The sequence below is a fragment of the Gorilla gorilla genome, chromosome 3, assembly GCF_029281585.2.
Source record: "Gorilla gorilla gorilla isolate KB3781 chromosome 3, NHGRI_mGorGor1-v2.1_pri, whole genome shotgun sequence".
Lineage (NCBI taxonomy): Eukaryota > Metazoa > Chordata > Mammalia > Primates > Hominidae > Gorilla > Gorilla gorilla.
In genome coordinates this window covers 130,480,573-130,503,082 of record NC_073227.2, presented here as the reverse complement: position 1 = coordinate 130,503,082, position 22,510 = coordinate 130,480,573, and the positions used below count along the sequence as shown (strand labels likewise).

Below are 22,510 nucleotides of genomic sequence, written 5' to 3'. Positions count from 1 at the left end.
CTTCAGTGAAGCAGGAATATTCTCAAGAATATTTTTTCAGTGCTTACAAAGAGGAGAACTGGTACAAAATTTGGTGTTTCCTAGTGACTAAAAATATCTTAAAGGTTTTGTTTGCTTGTTTGCAGGAAGAAATCTTTCCTGTTTTCTGCTCTGTATGCTGCCTTTATATTCGGTGGTCGGCACCTAATGAATAAACGAGCAAAGTTTGAACTGAGGAAGCCATTAGTGCTCTGGTCTCTGACCCTTGCAGTCTTCAGGTAGGTTTTTTTCATTTTTCTGATAAAATGTATCGATTTTATCACTTGCTGAAAGAATGCAATGATTGAGCATTTGATTTTAAATCTGATATTTTTGATTACTGAATATGATGAGGACATAAAATAAAGTCATGTTCAGAAAGAAAGCCTTCACTGCCACCATTTGCCATGATGTATTCAACCTTATATATTTTGAGAGGTGTCAGGCCATCTCTTGTCCTGTCCAAATTGGCCATGCAGTAATCTGATTGATCTGTTAGGATGAGAAGCAGTACAGCAATTCATTATTGTTATTGGCTAAATATAGATGAAAGGTTAAATGGGAAGGCACACAAGTAACCTGTTGAAGTCTATTGGAGAACAGGGTTCAAATACCCTGGGTGTGCTGTTGCTAACACTTAATCAAAAGATGACACTTAGACATAGACCAGACACTGGACATCTGTGTCAGTATTGCTAGACCAGAGAATGCTTTTGCTCCGCATCTTCAAAAGCACCCTCCACCCTCATTCCCTGAACTGACTTGCAGACATGTGTTTATGTAGCCAGCTCTGGCTTTGTAAATGTGAAAGAACTCAACACAGAGACTGTCAGGACAAGGCCTGTTCTCTCAGGGCATCTGTCAGCTGGTGTGCAGACTCATTCCTCCAGAAGCTTTCAGGAGCATTTCCAGTCTTGTATTATTTTGTGATCTAGGCAATCACAAGACTAATTAACACCCAGCTGGTGTCCAAGCAAGTGCCAGGATTTACCTAGAGTGCTAACAAAGGCACCTGTTCTATTTGTGTTTTGCTTGTCAAAACCAGCAAGTTTATAACTAGGCTTGGGGAGGAACGGGAGGGGAGTAAATATAGATATACTATGAAACACAAAACTGTTCATTTTCATATTTATAAATATTCATTTGTATTTTTTCATATATTAACTATTCTAAGCAGAAATGGATGTTATCATTAAAGCTTCATTAGTCACTTAAAGCTTATTAAAAATGACTGAGGAAGAGTATTTCCATTAAACTCTTATGATCTGTGTTTTTCCATAATGTTGGATCCCTCCATCTAAAACACCCACTTACTCACCACTACTGAATATACTTTTTATTTCAGTGCAATTTGTAAGGCCCTAGGTTTGAAGTACTCATGATTTGGATCTGTCACTAAAATCTCCTTCCAGTTCAATCTGTATCAGATCATGATTCTCTATAATATAAAGAAGGCTTTTCATTTTTATTTACATTTAAGGTTGACAGAGTATGCCTCACCTGAAGTATTTTGATATTTGTGGGGAATTTATCTCTATCCTAATGAAGCCTTTCACTATTTTACTGATTTTTCAATATTCCCTGCACCTTTATCTTTTGTTATTTTAAATTTTAACACTTGTAAGCAGAGAAAAAAAGTACAGTGACTCCCCTGCACCCCCTACCTTTGTTAAACAATTGTCAACACTTGGCTGATTTTACTTCGTTTAATCTTGCTCACCTTCTTTCTCATCCACAAATTATTTGGAACTTTTAATAATAGAGGCTGAAATAATTCTTATTGAAATCATACCATGGCTAAAGGTTAAGTACTCTTTAAAAGCAAACACAGTATTATGATCTCACCTAAATTAATAATTTGTTCTGATTAAATTTCAAATTTCTTCAGTTGTCTCATAAATGATTCCTGTTTTACAGTTTAAGAACCTAGATCAAAATGAGATCTTTACACTTCCATTAACTGATATCTTTTGGCTTATAGATTTCCTCTTTTTCCTTATGATTCATCCTTTGAAGAAACCAGATAGTTTACCCCATAGAGCTTCCTCTGGCCTGGATTTTGCTTGATTGCATTTTTCTGTACCTTCTATTTCTTATAAGTTGTAGTTAGATCTAGAAGGTTTATTACATTCAGGTGTAATATTTGAAGAGGCTTTCTATAAAAAGAAACTTGCCTTTATCAACTATTCGGTTATCTTGAAGTATATACAGTTATTATAGCAAAGATTAGGATAAATGCTTGATTCTTTGTCTATATTCATCAGGTTTTTTTTTTTTAAGTTAGTTAGCATGTAAACAATAAGATTTGTTTCCTTAAGAATCATTATAAACTTATGGATATGTACTTTTTCATATGCCAGTGATTTTGAGATATGATTTTGATGTGTTTTAAGTCCATTGCTATTCCATTTCATGGTGATAGTTTGATTTTTTTTTCTTTAATTACAAGATACCAGACCAGGCATGTTGTATATTTCTTGTCCAGAACTGGAATCAGCCATTTCTCCAAAGAGGCTGTATTAGTTCGTTTTCATGCTGCTGATAAAAGACATACCCAAAACTGGGAAGCAAAAGAGGTTTAATTGGACTTACAGTTCCACATGGCTGAGGAACCTCGAATCATGGCGGGAGGTATAAGGCACTTCTTACATGGTAGAGGCAAGAGAAAAATGAGGAAGAAGCAAAAGTGGAAACCCCTGATAAGCCCATCAGATCTCATAAGACTTATTCACTATCATGAGAATAGCACGGGAAAGACCAGCCCCTATGATTCGATTACCGCCCCTCCCCACCCCCTACCCGGCCTCCATCCCCCATCCCTCCCACAACACGTGGGAATTCTGGGAGATACAATTCAAGTTGAGATTTTGGTGGGGACCCGGCCGAACCATATCAGAGCCCTAATTCCTATGGTGGAGAGGAGATAATATTTAGAAACCACTGTCTGGGTACTAAAGGTGGTTGTTGGTGCTGAGTAAGTTCTTATATTTAAGTCTTTAAAAAAGCCAGAAGTGGAAATTTACTTATTGAGGTAGAATATACATATATAATCTATCATCTTTACTTTTTTTTTTTTTGGAGACAAGGTTTCACTCTGTCACCCAGGCTGGAATGCAGTGGCACAATCATGGCTCCCTACAGCCTCAACCTCTCCAGCCTCAAGTGATCCTCCTACCTTAGCCTCCCATGTAGCTGGGATTATGGGCATGTACCACCACGGCCAGCTAGTTTCTATATTTTTTTTGGTAGAGATGGAGTTTCACTATGTTGCCCTAGCTAGTCACAAACAATCTTTACCATTCTTATGACTTAACTTTTATTTCTCCTTCCTCTCGGGTCAAAAATCCAAATTCCCAGTGTTGGCCGGTAACTCCCCATTTACTTTATCCTGCAATGCACATGCAGAAGTCAGTGGTGATACTTTATCTCTTTTAGACTGACAAATTATTGTGTTCTCTTTCATTTAATGAATTCTGTTAGTTATTTTATTTTCTTCAGAGCCACGTTTTGTATAAAATTTAAAAATCCAGAACTATATTGAAAAATCCAAGCATCTGCAGTCTAAGGTTTTAAAAAGTGGATCTTAATTTTTTTAAGCCAGAATTTGGGAAACATTGATAATGGAATGCTATGCTTCCGTGTTTGGAAGAACATATTGAGATTTCTCTATGCTTAAAGAATGCTAGTCAACAATGCATGCAAGTAAAAAGGCTAACTACACAATGATACTTTTAATATAAAAATATTTATAGAGATACTAGAAGAAAATAAACTCAATTTTTTACTTTTTGGGGGGCAAAAGCAGATAAGATGTCTTATTTATTAAATTCCTATGATTTATTAGAAAATAAGACCAGCCTGGGCAACATGACAAAACCCCATCTCTACAAAAAGTACAAAAATTAGCCAGGCATGGTGTCATGCACCTGTAGTCCCAGCTACCTGGGAGGCTGAGGTGGGAGGGTCACCTGAGCCAGGGAAGGCTGAGGCTGCATTGAGCCATTATAGCACCACTGCACTCAAACCTGGGTAGCAGAGTGAGACCCTGTCTCAAAAAATAAATGAACGAATGAATAAATGGATAAATAAAAAATTTCAGCATTTGTACAGGTTGGTTGGTGTGGACTGGCAATTTAGAAGAAAAAATTTTGTGATGTGTTATTCAGAACAAATGAAGCAAATATAATAATGTGGACAACTCTCAATTTTGCATATTGGCCATTTATTATTCTTTGTGTTTTTCTGCATTTAACACGTTTCCTAAAATATACGTACACACGTTCATATCTAATCTCCTACACAATTCTGTAGAATTTCAAGTGAGTAGTTGCTTTTTTTTTTGAAATCCAAATATTTCATGAATGAAGTTGATATAAAACATTCATCAAAAATATGCTCTTCTGGCCAGGCGTGGTGGCTCACACCTGTAATCCCAGCACTTTGGGAGGCTGAGGTGGGCAGATCACCTGAGGTCAGGAGTCCGAGACTAGCCTGGCCAACGTGGTGAAACTCTGTCTCTACTAAAAATACAAAAATTAGCCAGGCATGGTGGCACACGCCTGTAATCCCAGCTACTCAGGAGGCTGAGGCAGGATAATCGTTTGAACCCTAGAGGTGGAGGTTGCAGTGAGCTAAGATTGTGCCACTGCACTCCAGCCTGGACGACAGAGCAAGACTGTCTCAAAAACAAACAAACAAACAAACAAAAAACTGCTTTTCACAAACAGTTGTTTTAATGAGTATTAAGAAATTTTCTATTTTGGTCATAAATGAAAACTTCATTATTATAAAGGATATATTTTTGTAGAAAGTTTTGAGTGGCTCTTACACTATAATTCATGCATTTTCAACTATTGTCTAATGACAAAAATATAGAAATTCTTTGCTCAGGAGATAGTTCTTCTATTAGATGGTCTGCAGTGAGGTGATGGCCCAAGGGCCTATCGCCCACTCCATCTCCCCGTCCTTTGCCACCGTAGCGTAATCAATTTAGAAAATGAAGGAAAGAGAAAGAACCAAACATTTCAGAAGAAGTAAATTTTTCTTTTGGAAAATCACCAAAAAGAGGAATTTTTGTGTATTTCACTGCTTAGGAATAATTTCTTTTCCCTCAAGTCCTCAAGGTTGCCTGTTAGCTCTTAACAGTAGCCAGGGACCCAGTTATGCTTAATTTCCAGATGCCATACACTGTTCACTCATGAACTGAGACAACATTATGGGAATTAAATCATATCTGCAGCATACTTAAAAAAAACAAACAAAAGAAACCTCTTCAAACCAGTCTATTTCAAAAAGTGATGGGGTTTTAATATTGTTTGCAAGAATTGCCTGCAGTTTTTCTCTTTATTTTTGGCGGTTGACTGAAGCAGCCTTTATGGAGACAGAAGTCTTCATTCAGGTGGTAATTTATTGAAACCTATCATAAGCTTTGCTAGAGTAAACAAAATATGGCCAGTTGACTTTTCCTTAGGCCTATAATGGATCATTTCATTTGAGGAAGATTTCTCTGGGTTTCCCTGAAAATCTCTCCCCATGATTCCTCCAGGCTCCCTTTTTCAGAACCAAAGCGCCAGGTCCTGGTGTCAATTAATCTTTATAAATATGGCCAGGATGATGGCACAGTGACCAACTTCCACCTACATCCCACCTAACCCAAGGACAGGCGTTTCTGTATTTGATAAGATAATTTTATGTGGCATTTATCCATGGGTGTTTAAACATTTCCTTAGGGTAAATGCTGAGAACAATTCTGGTTATGTGAATCAGTAAGACTTTTAGATGAGATTGCTCCTGGTGGCAAAGAAGTTAGATTTGGCTAAGTTATCCAACTTTGAGATGGCAACAGAGCATCAGATACTTCAAGGTGCCTATCCCCTGTTCTTCACAGACACTCCTGAGTCATTCAATCATGTTGCTATGACATGTCAGCTGGGTTACTACAGTTGATTTGAAAAAGTTTTCCATCCTTCTAGATTGGGTCCAGGTGTGTGTGCTTCTGATTCAAGGAGCCTCTACCAGTTACCTGTCTGGCAGTGTTTTGTTTTCATCAGCAGCATAAGGAGTTCCAAGAGGCCATCTTTGAGGTTCTTGACCTAACACAGATCAAAGCAGGATGTCTAGTCAGTGTACATTATAAAAAGATAATTTGGTGTTAAAAATTTATAGGTGCAAATATCACACTTGCTTCACCTTTGCTTACTCCTTTTCCTGGTGATTACTCTGGCCTCAATTGTTTTTGCTTGATTTGCACAAATCCAGATGTTCTACACTTTATAGTTTGACTTCTTGCCTATTAACCACCAGTTTTTCCTATTGAACCTCATTGTAATTTCCTGGCTGTATTTTCATTTTGTTATTAAATTTCATCTCTGGCTTAAGTATGAAATATATTCAAGATTAGTAGAAAATTATTCTCTTTTTTTCTTTTGTGGGATTCTTATGAACAAAGTGCTTAAATATAGCACAGGAAACTTTCAGAAAAGTCTGTTTAACAGTGCAAGCAGTAGATGAATGGTATTTAATCAAATCATTCGAGATCTATTTCCCACTGATATCATAAACAAATTTAGTGTTTAATATCTGAAGAATTATTGTCAATTACCTTATTTCTAAAGCCAACAAGTATATAATAAAACTAACTGAATCTGTTCAAGTGAAAAAAACATGACAGTTCTTAACCTATATGGAAGGAATGAGGACATGAATGACCTATAAAATGATGGTACAATGAAAATGACGAATTTTAGAACAATGAAATCAGTTTGTACATAAGAGCCTCATAAGTGTCTTAGTTTTTTTCCTATGGTTGCCAAAAGTAGCTCATCTTAATCCACAAAAACAATGGTGATGACAATGATTGTACTGATACTATTATATAAAATAAATGGATCCATAAGCTTTAAGTGTCATAGGACAAAAGCTCCTACTTTATGAAAAACACATTATAAATGTCAGATTTTTAAATGTAACACCAAAAGGGCAGAAGTAACAAGCAAAATTGGAAAGCATAATGCTGAGTAATAAAAAAGCAAGCTGGGAAATAATCCTGGAAGTGTAAAACCATTTATGAAAATTTTAAAAACTCGTTAATACTACATTTATGAATATATATGTAGTAAAAGTATTAAAATATGCACGAAAACCTCAGGATAGTAATTATCTCTGTTTAGGGGAAGGGAAGGAGAGAAATACGACCAGAGAGAGTCCAAAGGGGGCTTCAATTCCTTTTGTAACATTTCATTACATGTAGTAACATGTTACAACATGTTATTACAAAATGGTCAAACCAGGGAAAAATAGCTTTGATAAAAAGTATGGCTATAAAAAAGCAAAGGTGAATGCAATTAATGACATTTGGTTTGTTAAAAGAAAGAGCAACAGTTGTAGCCATGTTATAAGATTCAGGTCATACTGGTGGTGCATAAGTAAAGCAAGTTTATATCAAAACACAAACGTTGTACTTTATTGGTCCTCATTCTCTACCTATCCCACCCAATAATGATCAGTTTATAGTTAGAATGAAGAATAGCTTTTGTTTCCCCCCTTTTTTTTGACAGTATCCCTCAGTTAAGTGTGTGTATTTTGCTGGAAGGATGATTTGGGGGACTTTTCTTTTCTGTCCGTGTTCAACTCTTGAAGAATCTATCACGGTTAATGTTTCTAACTTGTAGACAGATATGATGCAGGTCAGATATTGTGCATTTAATTATTTGTTTTATCAAACCTGTTTTTGTTTTATCTTTAGCCTACTCAAAAATGTAAAATGTCACATTTTCTATACCAATACTTTGTAACTCCCTTAGCCTCCTATTTTGGTGTCATTTTATCAAAGAACCATAGAAATTGCTGACTCCAATGCCTTGCTTCTAATGCCATATTTGTAAATTACAGCTTCTCCTATTCTTCTGAAAGTAAAATTAATGGATATATAGGAAATCCTTTTTTTTTTTTCTGAAGGCAGAGTATAAAACAGTTTTCTTTGGAGAATCAGATTTTTCTTAAAACTAAATTGCTGGAGCAATTATGTTTTATAATAAACATAATAATATAATAATTTATTGAGACATAAAATAGCTGAGACTAGGAATAACACACACCTAGATAACATCTCCAGCACACTGACTGTTTGAAAGGTCAGGTCACAAAATGACACCAAAACATATTTTGTTTCCCTCTGCACCAAGAGAAAAGTGAAGCACCCACACTGTATTATTATTTAAAAGCCCAACAAATGTTCGAGGCAAAAATCTTAATAAATAGCAAAGTTAAAAAAGCCCATTGCCATAGGAAAAATAATCTTTCCATTTACTTAGCACTGCCAGAGTTGGCTTGTTTCCTTGATGAAGGACACCCTGCTAACATTTTTACAACTGGAGATAACAATGTCTAGTCTGAAAGGTAGTGGGGTAGAGGATTTCTTAAGCTTTTTTTTTTTTTTGGAGATGGAGTCTCGCTCTGTCACCCAGGCTGAAGTACAGTGGCACGATCTTAGCTCACTGCAACCTCCACCTCCCTGATTCAAGCAATTCTCTGCCTCAGCCTCCTGAGTAGCTGGGATTACAGGCACCCGCCACCATGCTTGGCTAATTTTTGTATTTTTAGTAGAGGCAGGGTTTCACCATCTTGGCCAGGCTGATCTTGAACTCCTGACCTGGTGATCCATCCACCTCGGCCTCCCAAAGTGCTGAGATTACAGGGGTGAGCCACTGCGCCCAGCCATGTTAAGCATTTTGAGTTGTGTTTGAATCCCTTTCAATCTGAGAGCTGCAGGATACCCCTGTTCAGTTATCCTGTTCAGTTTTGTTATTATCCTGTTCAGTTTTGTTATTAATACCAATTTTGTTGGTCTGTTAACCTATACACACATTCATATAACTGCCTAACAAATTGCAGCTATTTATTATATTAATATCAATTTTGTTATTCTGATGACCTATACATGCAGTAACATAACTACCTAACAAATTGCAGCTACAGGATAAAGAAAATTCTCTCTGTACCTGCACATGGTATATATACACACAAATCCCGTTACGCTTTATACACTCTTCTTCCTGCTCACCAGGAATTTTTTCTATCCCCCTGACATCAGAGACAGCTCAAGTAAAATACTGCTTCAACTGGGACCTGACATCAGAAATTCCAATGTCAACCCAGACTAGCTCGGATCCCCACCCACCCCCTTGAATAAAACCTCCATGCTTCATTAACCATGCCAGGAGCATCATGAATAGGTAATAGTGGAGTTATATGACATAAGCTACTTCATTAACATTCTCTTTGTTTTCTAGATGTCTAAAACTGCATCCTTTGCCAGAGCTCAGTCTTTCCAGTCTCAAATCACAATAAAGTGACCCTAACTGAATTCTTGACCCCTTTTGAGAAACCACGAGCTATAATAAAAATAAGAAATTGACAACTTTCTATCTTTTAAAAGTAAGATGGAATTTTTAACTGGGGTCCATGCAACTTGGTCTGCTCAGGACAGTCTTTAGTTTTATGCACGTTGTCTCAGTGTAATTATTAATAGCTCCTTCTTCACTCTCAAAAATGTCCCAATTTGGATGATAAATAAAACAGTTATTCTATTTATAACCCACTGAGAAATTGTGTTGGCTCAATAAAAAAGAAAAAGGAAGACCACCATGGATTATTTGACAATTTACTGCTAACAAATTCTTATTTTTAGGATTGACCTCTTGACTAAAACTTGCTCTGCCCGTCTGTGATATTTCCAAACGTTTGACACATCATCACTCAGATTTAAAATATCCAAACTGGTTCTCCTTTTGATATTCCTTTATTCATTGAAGTTTATCACAATTTTCCTAATGAACATCTTTAAGTCATTCTAAGTTATGTATGCAAATCTCCTTTACCCAGTCACCAAGTTGTATCCATTCTCAGAATCTCTTAGGTAACTGACTCCACCTCTGTTTCCACCCTGGACCCTCCAATTATGGTCTTTGTCAGTTCACATCTTCAGTTTTGCAACCACTAGTTGCTGTCCTTCAAATGTTTCCTCTACCCAAGGATATTCTACATAGCATATTGTTTCCCTGTTTAAACCTTAATTAAAACTCTTTTGCTTATACATTAAAACCTCAATCTCGCCATAAAAATGTACAATCTTGCCTTGACTCACCTTTTACCACTGCCCTATGCAAACCTTTCTACCCAAGCCAACATGGTATATCGAATCTTTTCCTGCAAAACAGACACACCTTGCCCATTCCTAATTTCATGCCTTTTTTTTTTTTTTTTTTTAAAGACAGTTTCGCCCTTTCACCCAGGCTGGAATGCAGTGGTGCGATCTAGGCTCACTGCAACCTCTTTCTCCTGGGTTCAAGTGATTCTCATGCCTCAGCCTCCCAAGTAGCTGGGATTACAGGCGTGTGCCACCACGCCCAGCTAATTTTTGTATTTTTAGTGGAGATGGGTTTTGCCATGTTGGCCAGGCTGGTCTCGAACTGCTGACCTCAGGTGATCTGCCCACCTCAACCTCCCAAAGTGCTGGGATTACAGGTGTGAGCCACCACAACCAGGCCTAATTTCATGTCTTTGAACATGCTGCACTTACTCTTTCTCCATTCTTCTTCTATTTGTTTTTCTGTAAATCTTAGTTATTGCTTAGACTTGACTTAAAATTCCTTCTCTATAATGGCTTATCTGATCATTTCAGCCCATATCTCAGCTCCATTGAACTTGCTGGTAGTTCATTTAACCAGACTATATATTGCCTTAACTGATGTACTTCTCGGTAGACTATGAATTTCTTGGGGCAAGAATTGTGTCTTGCTGTCCTTGGAACACCAAGTGCACACATAGTTGTTGAATTAATGAATACAAATCTCACACCTGCCAGTTTTGCAGTCATATGTGGTTATCGTTTCCAGTCACTTCACTTTTTCACTCTGTATTTCTTGCATCAACTGCCCTAGACATGCCCTAGTCCAGTCTTCATTGCATTCCATCAGTCTTTACCTGTGAACATGCATACATGCATCAAGAAATCAAAGACTGATGTTATGTAGTGTCAGGAGCCCGCAATGGCCTACAAAGCCCTACACAGCCTGGCCCTTAGTTTTTGACCTCTTCTCTTCCCTCTCCTCAGCCACTCTTGCCTCCTTGCTGTTCCTCAAACATGGTCACAAGGCCTCTGCCTCAGGGCCCTTGTATTTGCTCTTCCCTTGCCCAGAACATTCCTCACCCAGGTATTCTTTTTTAATTATATGTATGTATATATAATTATATATTATAATTACATATATTTTATATGTAATATGTATTATGTTATATATTTTATATATATATATTTTTTTAAGTAAAATAGAAACAGAGTCTCACTGTGTTGTCCAGGCTGGTCTGAAACTACTGGGCTCAAGGATCCTCCTGCCTCAGTCTCCCAAAGTGCTGGGATTACAGGTGTGAGCCACTGCACCTGGCCCATCCAGAATTTTTTTTTTTTTTTTTTTGAGATGGAGTTTAGCTCTATTGCCCAGGCTGGAGTGCAGTGGCACAATCTTGGCTCGCTGCAGCCTCCACCTCCTGGGTTCAAGCAATTCTTCTGCCTCAGCCTCCCAAGTAGGTGGAACTACAGACGCACGCCACCACACCTGGCTAATTTTGTATTTTTGGTAGAGACGGGCTTTTGCCATGTCGGCCAGGCTAGTCTCAAACTCCTGACCTCAGTGATCTGCCCGCCTTGGCTTCCCAAAGTGCTGGGATTACAGACATGAGCCACCATACCAGCCCCACCCAGATATTCTAATGGCTTGTTCCTCACCTCCTTTAGAATTTTGCTCACATTTGGCCTTGGTGAGACCTTCCCTAGCCTCCATTATCCAAAATCACAATATTCCCATCCATGCTTGTAATTGCCTTTTCTTATTTTTCCCCTTAACGCCTGTCATATTCCAGCCCACTGTATGTATTACTTCTGTGGTTCATTATCTGTCTCGTCCCACTGCACTCTATGTTCCATGAGGGCAGTGATTTTTGTCTGTCTGATTTCCTGCTGTGTCTCTAGTGCCTAAGTAGGTGCTTTTTAAAAAAGTAATAAGGGAAATGAAGAGACTTACTAGCAACTGTCTACATTTATTTTCAAAGGTGGAAATAGGAAAATTTTCCAGCTTTTCTCTTGAATTCAAGAACTACCTGGAATTTCACCTATTTCCAAGAAAATAACAGTGAGTGATATATGCAAATATGACAAAGAACTGCAAGTTTATGTATAGGCAAAGGGTGGCTTCTCATTCTCACAGGAACTATGGTTGACTTGATAACCTTATATGACTTGAATTGCTTATGTACAATTAGAAAATCTGTCCAGTGGTCACTTTTTGGTTAAGTAATTTTCCTTTCTATTTATAAAAGATAGGATTCTCTGCATCAAAACTGAAAACCACAAAATCACATACATACAGACTTTTTATCCCAGTTCTCACAGATATTTACTGTTAATATTTTGGTGCCTCATAATTTAATGTTAAACTTGAGATTCTTTTATCATAATTTTAATTCTCTGTAATGCAGTTAATAATTTGAGTGTGGACAAAAATATGACTTCTGTAATATCTTTGCATTACAGGTGCTATAACAACTTGAAACAGCTGACATGTAAGATTCTTTAAATCGTTTTACCAAAATGGGATAGTATTTAAATAGCTGGAATACCATAGCTCTTTTGAAACTTGGTTGAAAAATAAAATGAGCATTCTAGAAGAGATTGCGTGTTAGTTTAGGATGTAATATACTTAGATGTAAGTATAATAACACCTGCAGGCATTTGTTAAGGATTGTTTTGAATTAAGACATAGTTAGGGATTACAGTTTGTATAAACTTCATGTTATCTCACAAATCCTCCACAGATCCTTGTTTGGCAGGGTTTGGGATGTGTGCACACGTGTGTGTGTGTGTGTGTGTGTGTGTGTACTACAAGATTTCGAACTAAAAATTGAATCCTTAAAAAATTCTTCAGACTTAAGGAATGAACTTTTAATGAAATTGCCTAACTGCATAATCTGGAATGCTTCAAATGATGCTGACATCCATAAATAGAATACGGTAGCCACACTTATAGATTAGCTGAAGGAAACATTAAAGAGAATAACATGGAAAAATACTAGACTTTTCTTCTCTGGTCATTCTCATTAGTGAGCAGAGAATTAACTGAAACATTGCGAGATGAGTATTCCTTCCCCTGATAGTCCACATGTCCTTAAAGTGTGGATATGAGTGGAGGATGGTAGAGAAGAGTGGTATTAGTGTTCATTAAGGAGAAATTGGTCACCCGCCATATGGTTATATGCTGTTGTTAGAGCAATGAAAATCATTTTCCTACATATAATGCTTTTCCCATATGAAACTTCTTACAGGCCTCTTATGACCTCGGCCTTGAAAGCATTGACAGTTCTTTCCTGAAAGCTGTCAATTTTTATTCTCCACGTTTTAATCAAAGCTCTAAATAGTAACTGTCATCTGTTTTTGATGATACTAGGGTATTGACAGATGTCCCAGATCTGACTTGATTTTGCATATGACATAGGGAGCTCTTGTTTCTTCCTTGAAACTGGCAACTCTTGTTAGCCAGAGCTACTAGTAAATGGACTAATTTCACTGGTTGCTAGCACTCCTTGAAACTCATTTCCTAGCATGTGTTTCAAAAATTTATTAAGTGAGAATTGGTGCTGACTGTTTGATCCCTTCTTGTTATCAGTTATAACTAAATTGTTATGCTGGCTGGAGGCTGTGCAAGCAATTCTCACTGTATTCATTGTTATCCTAGATCATTCTTACAGTTTCCAGAGCCCTGGGATTTAGAATCAAATCTATGTAATTAAAATGATTGATTGATCCGGGGCATAATACTTCATTCCTTGCACGTTGCAATTTCCTAACAACTTAATAAAGCAACGATTTTCTTTTACTCCTTTCATTTGACTACTAATGGTACAATGGTAGACAGAGGGGTGGCTTTTTGTATTTTTTGTTCTGAGATGTGGATGAGCACCATTGACTTAGCAGTGGATATGCAGGGTGATTAATGTAGCTGGGATTTGTGTTAACCCGGAACTGGAGCAGAAATTTTCAATGCAGTTTAATAGAATTGCTTATGAATTGAAGAAATTATGAATCATTAGTTATTCAGCGTTCTCTTATGCAGGGGGCAGGGATGTGGTTTCTCTGAAGGCGTTCAGCTTTAAGTTGGAGTTTGTACTAGCTTAATGCAGATAGATAGGTAGACAAAAAGCAAAGCAGGAAAAAGAAACTAACTTTCCAGGACAAGGGCACAGAGCTCAGGAGAGGATAGCAGAGAAGAAAATCTAATTTCTGCCTTTAAAAGGAATATAGTTAAAACTCTAGTACTTTTCCAGTCATACACAGACAGCCTACCTCTAGAGATTTCAGTTTAACTCCTCAAACTGATTTTTGCCACCTTATACATGTTTACTGAGACCAAACCCATCTTCCATCAACCTTGGAGTGAAGGAATCACTCTGGGGTGTGTTCTTATCTAATTGACACCTCTGGAATAGGTGTGTAATTTTCTGTTCTCCTTAAGGACATGGATCCTTAAATTGAGAGTAGAACTAGGTTAAAGTTTGAAGTCATTAAAAGTAAAAGCAAACAAACATCTTCTGCCTCATGTATTTATTAAGTTGGCTATGTCTGTTTCTCTCCATTTGCCGAACCTGTGAATATTGTATTGATCCTCTTTCTGCCATACCTTTATAATACCTTCTGTATTTCTTCCTATGCATTCACACATAAGGTAAAATTACAAATAAAATTGAATCTGAATTTCTAAAGTATGAAAATCAAACTCTCGGCCAGGAGTGGTGGCTCACGCCTGTAATCCTAGCACTTTGGGAGGCCAAGGCGGATGGAGATCGCAAGGTCAGGAGATTGAGACCATCCTGGCCAACATGGTGAAACCCCATCTCTGCTAAAGATACAAAAATTAGCCGGGCATGGTGGTGCACACCTGTAATCCCAGCTACTTGGGAGGCTGAGGCAGGGGAATTGCTTGAACCCGGGAGGCGGAGGTTTCAGTGAGCTGAGATCATGCCACTGCACTCCAGCCTGGCGACAGAGCGAGACTCCGTCTCACGAAAAAAAAAAAAGAAAGTCAAACTTTCCTGTAAGTTCCTGGAAGGCCTACCTCCTGTGGCCCTAATGAGGAGGAGCCCTGTCACTCCTGTGTTCCTGCATGCCCAGGTCCAGCACCAAGTGTGAGTCACATCTCAAGTCAGTCAATGACTGGATTTCTTTACATATACAATGCTATTGAGGATGGCATAAATTGCATCTTTTAAGGGTTATGGTTGGCAAAAATATGAATAGAGGGTGCCTACTTTTATTTCTGTGTTAATGTATAGAAGGTTTACATGTAGATAAATGGTAAATGATTAGTTACCAATCTTGCTGCTCAAAAGGAACCCACAGAAAAAAAGTCACCCTTCTCCATACACAGTCTAAACACCCACCTCAACACAAGATTTAGCTGTTTTATGAGGAATTAGTGAGAAAAAGATTTGAGAGAATTTTATCTTTCGGTATAATGCTAACACTAACAATAGACATCATTCATTGGTGCCTGGCACTGTATTAAGCTCTTAATATATTGTCTTATCTAACTTTCAAGACTGCCTTGAGGTATGTACTTTATTTTCATTTTACAAATGAGAAAACCTAGGCTCAGAGAGGTTTAAGAAACCTCAGAATAGAATCCCGGGAATAAACCCTAAAGCCTGCTGTGTAATACAAAGAAAATTGCTCCAACACAGTTATCTGCTGAAGAGGTATGTGCCCTCTGGATACCTAAGTAACTATTCTGCTCATCCTGTCCTTCCTCCTCTTTCTTTTCCTTCCCCACCTCCATCATCACCATTGTGGCTGTGATTATGCAGCCCTGAGGTCTTTCCGTTGGAGCACTGCCTCTCTTAAATAGGTGACTTGCTATCTTGAGGCAACAATGAGCTGCTTTGACAAGAAGAAAAGTTGGCCCATCTACCCATAAGCTCTCATTGGGCAAGGATCTCATATATTTCATAGACAATGTTAGCCAACTAGTGTCCTGATCTTCTGCCTGCATCTCAAAAATAGCATGCTATCTCTTAGGAGTGAATTTCAATTATCAGGAAATCCAGAAGTTTGGCATTGTTCCACATTTTCTGAAACTGCCCATGGAAATCAATTCCAGGCTTATAAGCTGTCTGTATGTACAGTCATCCCTCAGTATACATAGGCGATTGGGTCTAGAACCACCCAGGATACTAAAATTTGCACAGACTCAAGCCTGCAGTCAGCCCTGCGGAAACTACATATGTGAAAAGTCAGCCCTTTGTATTGGTGGGTTTCACATCCTAGGAATACCATGTTTGGTTGAACAAAATTTGAGTACAAGTGGCCCCGAGTGGTTCAAACCTATGTTGTTCAAAGGCCAACTGTAGTTATATTAAGCTGAATGCACGTTTTTATACACTACTGTCTCCACACTTCTTCATGAAGAGAAGACAGAGCTTCTATTTCATTATTAATTTTGCCTATTTAAGCATTTTATCCTAAAATAAATGTATGCTCATCACTTGAAATAGCTGTCAGAGTAACATTTGCTGGAAAGAGAAAGTAAATAACACAAAGTTAAAAAGACATGGGTAGATCTTATTTTTGGAGGACAAAGAAATTTGTTGCAAAAGATCTAGCTCACTTCTAGTCCCTACAATGAAACACGAGTGCAGTAGTTTCCCTTACCCACGATTTTACTTTCTGTGGTTTCAGTTACCGGTGGTAACTGTAATGGAAAATTCCAGAAACAAACAATTCATCAGTTTTAAGTTGTGCACCATTCTGACTAGCATGATGAAATACTGCATCGCACCACTCCGTCCCTCTCAGGACATGAATCCTTCCTTTGTCAAGCAGATTCACACCTTTGAGTCACTTAGTAGCCCTGTTGGTGATCAGACTGTCTTTGTGTCACAGTGCTTGTGTTCAAGTGACTCTTATTTTACTTAATATGACCTGCAAGTGCAGTAGTGATGCTGGCTACTTGGATATGCCAAAGAGAAGCCAGAAAGTGCTTTAAGAGAAAAGGTGAAAGGTTTCAACTTAGTAAGGAAAAAAATACTATATGTTAAGGTTGCCAAGATCTATGGTGAAAACAAATCTTCTATACATGAAATTTTCAAGAAGGAAACAGAAATCCATGCTAGTTTTGCTGTTGCACGTCCAGCTGCAAGACTTACGGCCACAGTGCATAATAAGTGCTTATTAAAATGGAAAAGCCATTAAATTTGTGGGTGGAAGACATGAACAGAAATGTGTCCCAATTGATGGGTTTCAGGCATCCTCCAGGGGTCTTGGAATGTGTCCCCGTTGGGTAAGAGGAGTGTACTGTATGCCCAAGTAATTCCTCATGTTTTCACTTGGGGTTATCTGCACCCAGCCCTTTGATAGAATTAGTGTTTATTCTCATTTTCACTCCCGGAAAATGTATAAGCTACAATACTCTAATGAGCGCTCTGTGCTTGGCTTTGGTGAGAACACACTCTGTGTGTGCACAGTTCACCAAAACCTTTGGGAATGACTGAAGGGCCTGGAAGTTTCCAAACTGAGGGTCAAGGTCACCTTGGCTTTGCTATCCATTTATTTCTTGTTTCTTTTACAGGCAAAATCCTTTGATGTTCTATAAATTCTAAATACATGTGCAATTTAAAACACTCTTCAAAAATGTAGTAAAACCACGTATTTGTAACCTTCACAAAGGCCGGAATCTGAAAAAAGAAAAGACAGAGCCAAATTGACTCTAATTGTTAAGGACAAAATGAACCATCTTTTGACTAGACAAAGCTACCAGAAATCTCTTTGATTGGAAGTATTTTGTGCTGAAAAGCAACTAGAAAATAAGAGGGTTTTTTTTTTTTTTTTACAATTTTATTTTAGGTAACAGGAGGTATTTAAAAAAATTACTCCTTCATTCCACCAGAAGTTTTAAATGTTTCTTGATCTAAAAATGTAGATGTGGTTTAAGTAATTGTATGAACAAGGTAAGGGCCAGTGTCTCTGCTGTGATATTAATGACAGGTGCAAACTAAAAAACTCATTCCAGTATTTTTGCAGAATGAGGAGTGGTGTCAGAGACAGCTGGGCTTGGAAACCTTCTGGAAGTCTTTTATTGTTTCCTGTATTGGATCAAGTCCAAAAGTGAGAATAATTACCCTTTAGAGCTGCCAAGTTTTCAGGCAATTTAGATGACTGTAGTCTTGTAGTAGGAAAAAAATGTGAGTCAGGGTACAAGAATAGTGATTGAATTTTATAAAAAGTATTTCTAAAGCAGTAATTTCCTCAGAAGTGACTTGTTAACTTTGACTAATCGAATGCAAAGTAGAGAAGCATCTGATCAAAATTACAGAAAATGAGAAAGAAAATTAGACTCATCTACTTCTAGACGGCCTAATAATACAGAGTTGAGGGTTTCAATCAGGCTCCCTTGGTGACTTTTAGGTAATTCATCAAATCCTTGTGGAGGCGGTGTCTGGGGAGGCTGTGAGAAAGAGAGACAGGAAGAACCTCTCAATATTGAATAGGAAATTTATATTGTTCTAAAAACTTCATATCTCCCTAATTTGTAAGAACACCCTGGTTTAAAATGAACACGCTCCCCCTCTTGAGAATAGAGAAACAGTGACAGGTGTTTCCCTAAATTTCCAAACCTAACAACCCATTTAGACAGCCTATATCAGGTGCTTTACTCATCCTCACAACAGACCTGCAAAGGAAATGCTATTATAGGACGGTCACATTCAAGGATAAGATCCTTGAATATTTCAAAATAATCAAATAACTCAGAACTTTCCTAATTCCAGATGAGTTTTCCCATAGGAATAAATGTCGCATAGGGAGGTATTTTCAGAACCTATAAATCTATATCTAATGTTGTGTTTTAAAACAATTTTAAACACAATGAATGGATACATACTAACTTTTTGTCGTGTCTAACTTTTGTTGCTTCTCTCAAAAGTTCTTGGCTCTAACAATTTTTTCATTTTTACCACTAACACTACCACTTAATGAACCCCTGGGAAGCATGGTCATAATTAACCAATAGTGGTCATTAAAATAACAGCACAGGAGTCATCAAAATCACACTTAGGAACTTCTGAGGGAGAGTGGTTTAGAAGCTAATGACCAAAAATATTTCTATTTCCTACTAACACACTACTCTCCTGTGGCAATATCATAAATGTACTAAACAAGTTGGAACACTAGCTTTGAAACTGTGATTCGTGAGTATAATTTAGATGTAAGAGATTCACATGCCTTCAAATTTAACATATAAAGTACATCCTCCTTAATATTGTATATAGTGGTATTTCCAAATGTCATGATTCAGATGCACATAAAATGCAACCACATCCCTATTTTGGGATGAAAGAAGTGATGCTCGGGTGATTAAGAAATTTACCTATGGGCACATACCTGGTTCCAGAATCAGGATTAATTGGTCTGACTTAAAATGCCATGCTGCTTACATAACTGAGATAGGTCAAAAAGTTAAAGAGGACTAAATCCAGAAAGGCTTCATTAGTGGCTTCGATTAGATAGGAATATGATTTTATGAGCATCTGAGGGAGGGAAACACTTTGCTGTAGAGTTTCTCAAACTGTGACCTGTGGGTCATTTGCATCAAGACATCTGGAATGTTTGTTAAAAATCTCCATTTCTGGTTTCTTCCCCAAAGCTATAAAATTAGAGCCAGTAATCTCAGCACTCTTGGGATTACTTTGGGAGGCCAAGGTGGGTGGATCGCAACATGGCGAAACCCCATCTCTACAAAAAGTACAAAATATTTAGCTGGGCATGGTGGAGCATGCCTGTAGTCCCAGCTACTCAGGAGGCTGAGGTGGGAGAATTCACTTGGAACTGGAAGGTTGAGGCTGCAGTGAGCCAAGATCACACCACTGCACTCCAGACAAAGTGAGGTCCTGTTTCCAAGAAAAGTAGAGCCTCTGGTGGTGAAGTTTGGAAATCTGCATTTTTAACAATCTCCATGTTTTACTGTAATTAAAGTTTCAATATAGTATTAGGGGGCTTATATGCCCTTTTAGATACCACCCAATGCCCCCTCACCAGAGTCCAGGGACTCTTACAGTAACTGTCCCCATTGAACAACTAAAGGCTTTTGGGACATGTTCAGTAGATAAGAAGTTCAATACATGGTGTGTTTCTCTAGACAGGTATCACATTGTGATTCTGGTCAACTATGGCACACTTACTCTTTACTCATGCATTTCTTAATTGTGCCTCTGACCTTTCACCAGCTATTTTTTCCAGCACTGTGGACTATTAACTGGATGCTTGCACCTGAGATAGCAGTGTTCTGGTAACCTCTCACTTGAGGAAGTTGTTATCTCAGTTGGCTTCCTGTTTGGCCTCATGCCATCCATGCAGAGCCATGAGAGGCAAAGCAGCCCAGAAGCAGCCTCTCATCCCTCTCCTGTGACTTCCTAGGAGAGTAATGTTCCAGTGGTTATGATTTCCCCTCCCCACATCCCTCCAACGCATGCACATACATTGCCTAACCTCTTGCTTTCATATCAGTTTGCATTTTCTTTCTTTGATGTCCCATCTTAAACTCAGCATGGTCTGAAAGGAGTTTTATAAAAATGTTCTTAGCCAGCCCTGCCAACACTCTACCACAACTTAATCAATACACAAATAAGTTAATAATTAAATCAATTTCTTTCCTTCTCAATGTCTAGTGTCATTATCCACCCTGTTGCTCAGGCCAACAGCCTTAGTCTTCTTTTCTTCGTTGCTATTAATATATCACAGCATACGCCGGGCACGGTGGCTCACACCTGTAATCCCAGCACTTTGGGAAGCCAAGATGGGCAGAACATGAGGTCAAGAGTTCAAGACCAGCGTGACCAACATGGTGAAACCCCATCTCTACTAAACACACAAAAATTAGCCAGGTGTGGTGGCATGCACCTGTAGTCCCAGCTACTCAGGAGGCTGAGGCAGGAGAATTGCTTCAACTCGGGAGGTGGAGCTTGCAGTGAGCCGAGATCATGCCACTGTACTCCAGTCTGGGCAACAGAGCAAGACTCCAGCTCAAAAATATATATATATATATATGTGTGTGTGAGTGAGTGTATATATTATATACACATGTGTGTATATAATATATACACATGGTATATATGTGTATATATTATAGTGTATATTGTTATATATATCATATATGATATATATGTGTTATATATATGTTATATATATCATATATGATATATATGTGTTATATATATACGAAATATATGTTATGTGTTATATATGTTACATATATGATATATATGTTACATATATCATATATATGTTATATATGTTACATATATCATATATATGTTATATATGTTACATATATCATATATGTTATATATGTTACATATATCATATATGTTATATATGTTACATATATCATATATATGTTATATATGTTACATATATCATATATATGTTATATATGTTACATATATCATATATATGTTATATATGTTACATATATCATATATATGTTATATATGTTACATATATCATATATATGTTATATATGTTACATATATCATATATATGTTATATATGTTACATATATCATATATGTTATATATGTTACATATATCATATATATGTTATATATGTTACATATATCATATATATGTTATATATGTTACATATATCATATATATGTTATATATGTTACATATATCATATATATGTTATATATGTTACATATATCATATATATATTATCTCTCTCTATATATATATATATTATCTATATATATCACAGCATCCATCACAGCATCTCAAGGAGTCTAAGCAGCTATACTGCCAAAATAGATCCTATATTTGTCTGCTGTTCTTATGCCCATTGTTACCACGTACTAACCACCACCATCATCATCTTTGGAAATGCAGGACACAATATATTTTTAAGTGCCTGACTACTTTTATAATAATATGAATATTTTAACATTTATATTAATGTAGTAATTACTACAGTCCTTTCACCACACAGCAGCCTGTATTATTAAAAATACAAATCATGTCATTACCTGCTTAAATCCTACCAATGCTTGTACAGTGCAGTTAGAATAAAATGAATTGTATAATTATTACTATCTCTGTGTCAGAATCCTCAAAGGCCCTATAAGCTCTAGTCCATGCCCACCTGTTAAACCATGTCTCTCTTTAGTCCCCATCACCGCCAGCCTCTGGCCTCGTACCAAGCGTGCCCAGCTGATTAGTGCTTAGTGATTTATCCCTCTACCTGGTATGTTCTTCTGTAGGTCTTGGCCAGCCTGGCCACTTTTCATTGATCAGTTATCAGATCACATGTCCCCGCTTCTGAGAGGCCTTCTCTCATGTCAGAAGACGACCTTCTTGCCCTCATCCCTAGTCCATTATCACTTTACCTGGTTTTGTT

At 37.5% G+C, this 22,510-nt stretch overlaps 1 protein-coding gene across 2 annotated transcripts in view; it reads left to right on the top strand.

Annotated features, from left to right (window-relative positions):
- The window catches only part of ELOVL6 (ELOVL fatty acid elongase 6), a 151,045-nt gene that overhangs the window by 94,126 nt on the left and 34,409 nt on the right, over positions 1-22,510 (top strand). For both annotated transcript variants that reach the window (XM_019025953.4, XM_019025952.4), the window contains exon 3: positions 126-257. In XM_019025953.4, coding sequence (XP_018881498.1) covers positions 126-257 — 132 coding nt within the window. The remainder of the gene's footprint in view (positions 1-125; positions 258-22,510) is intronic.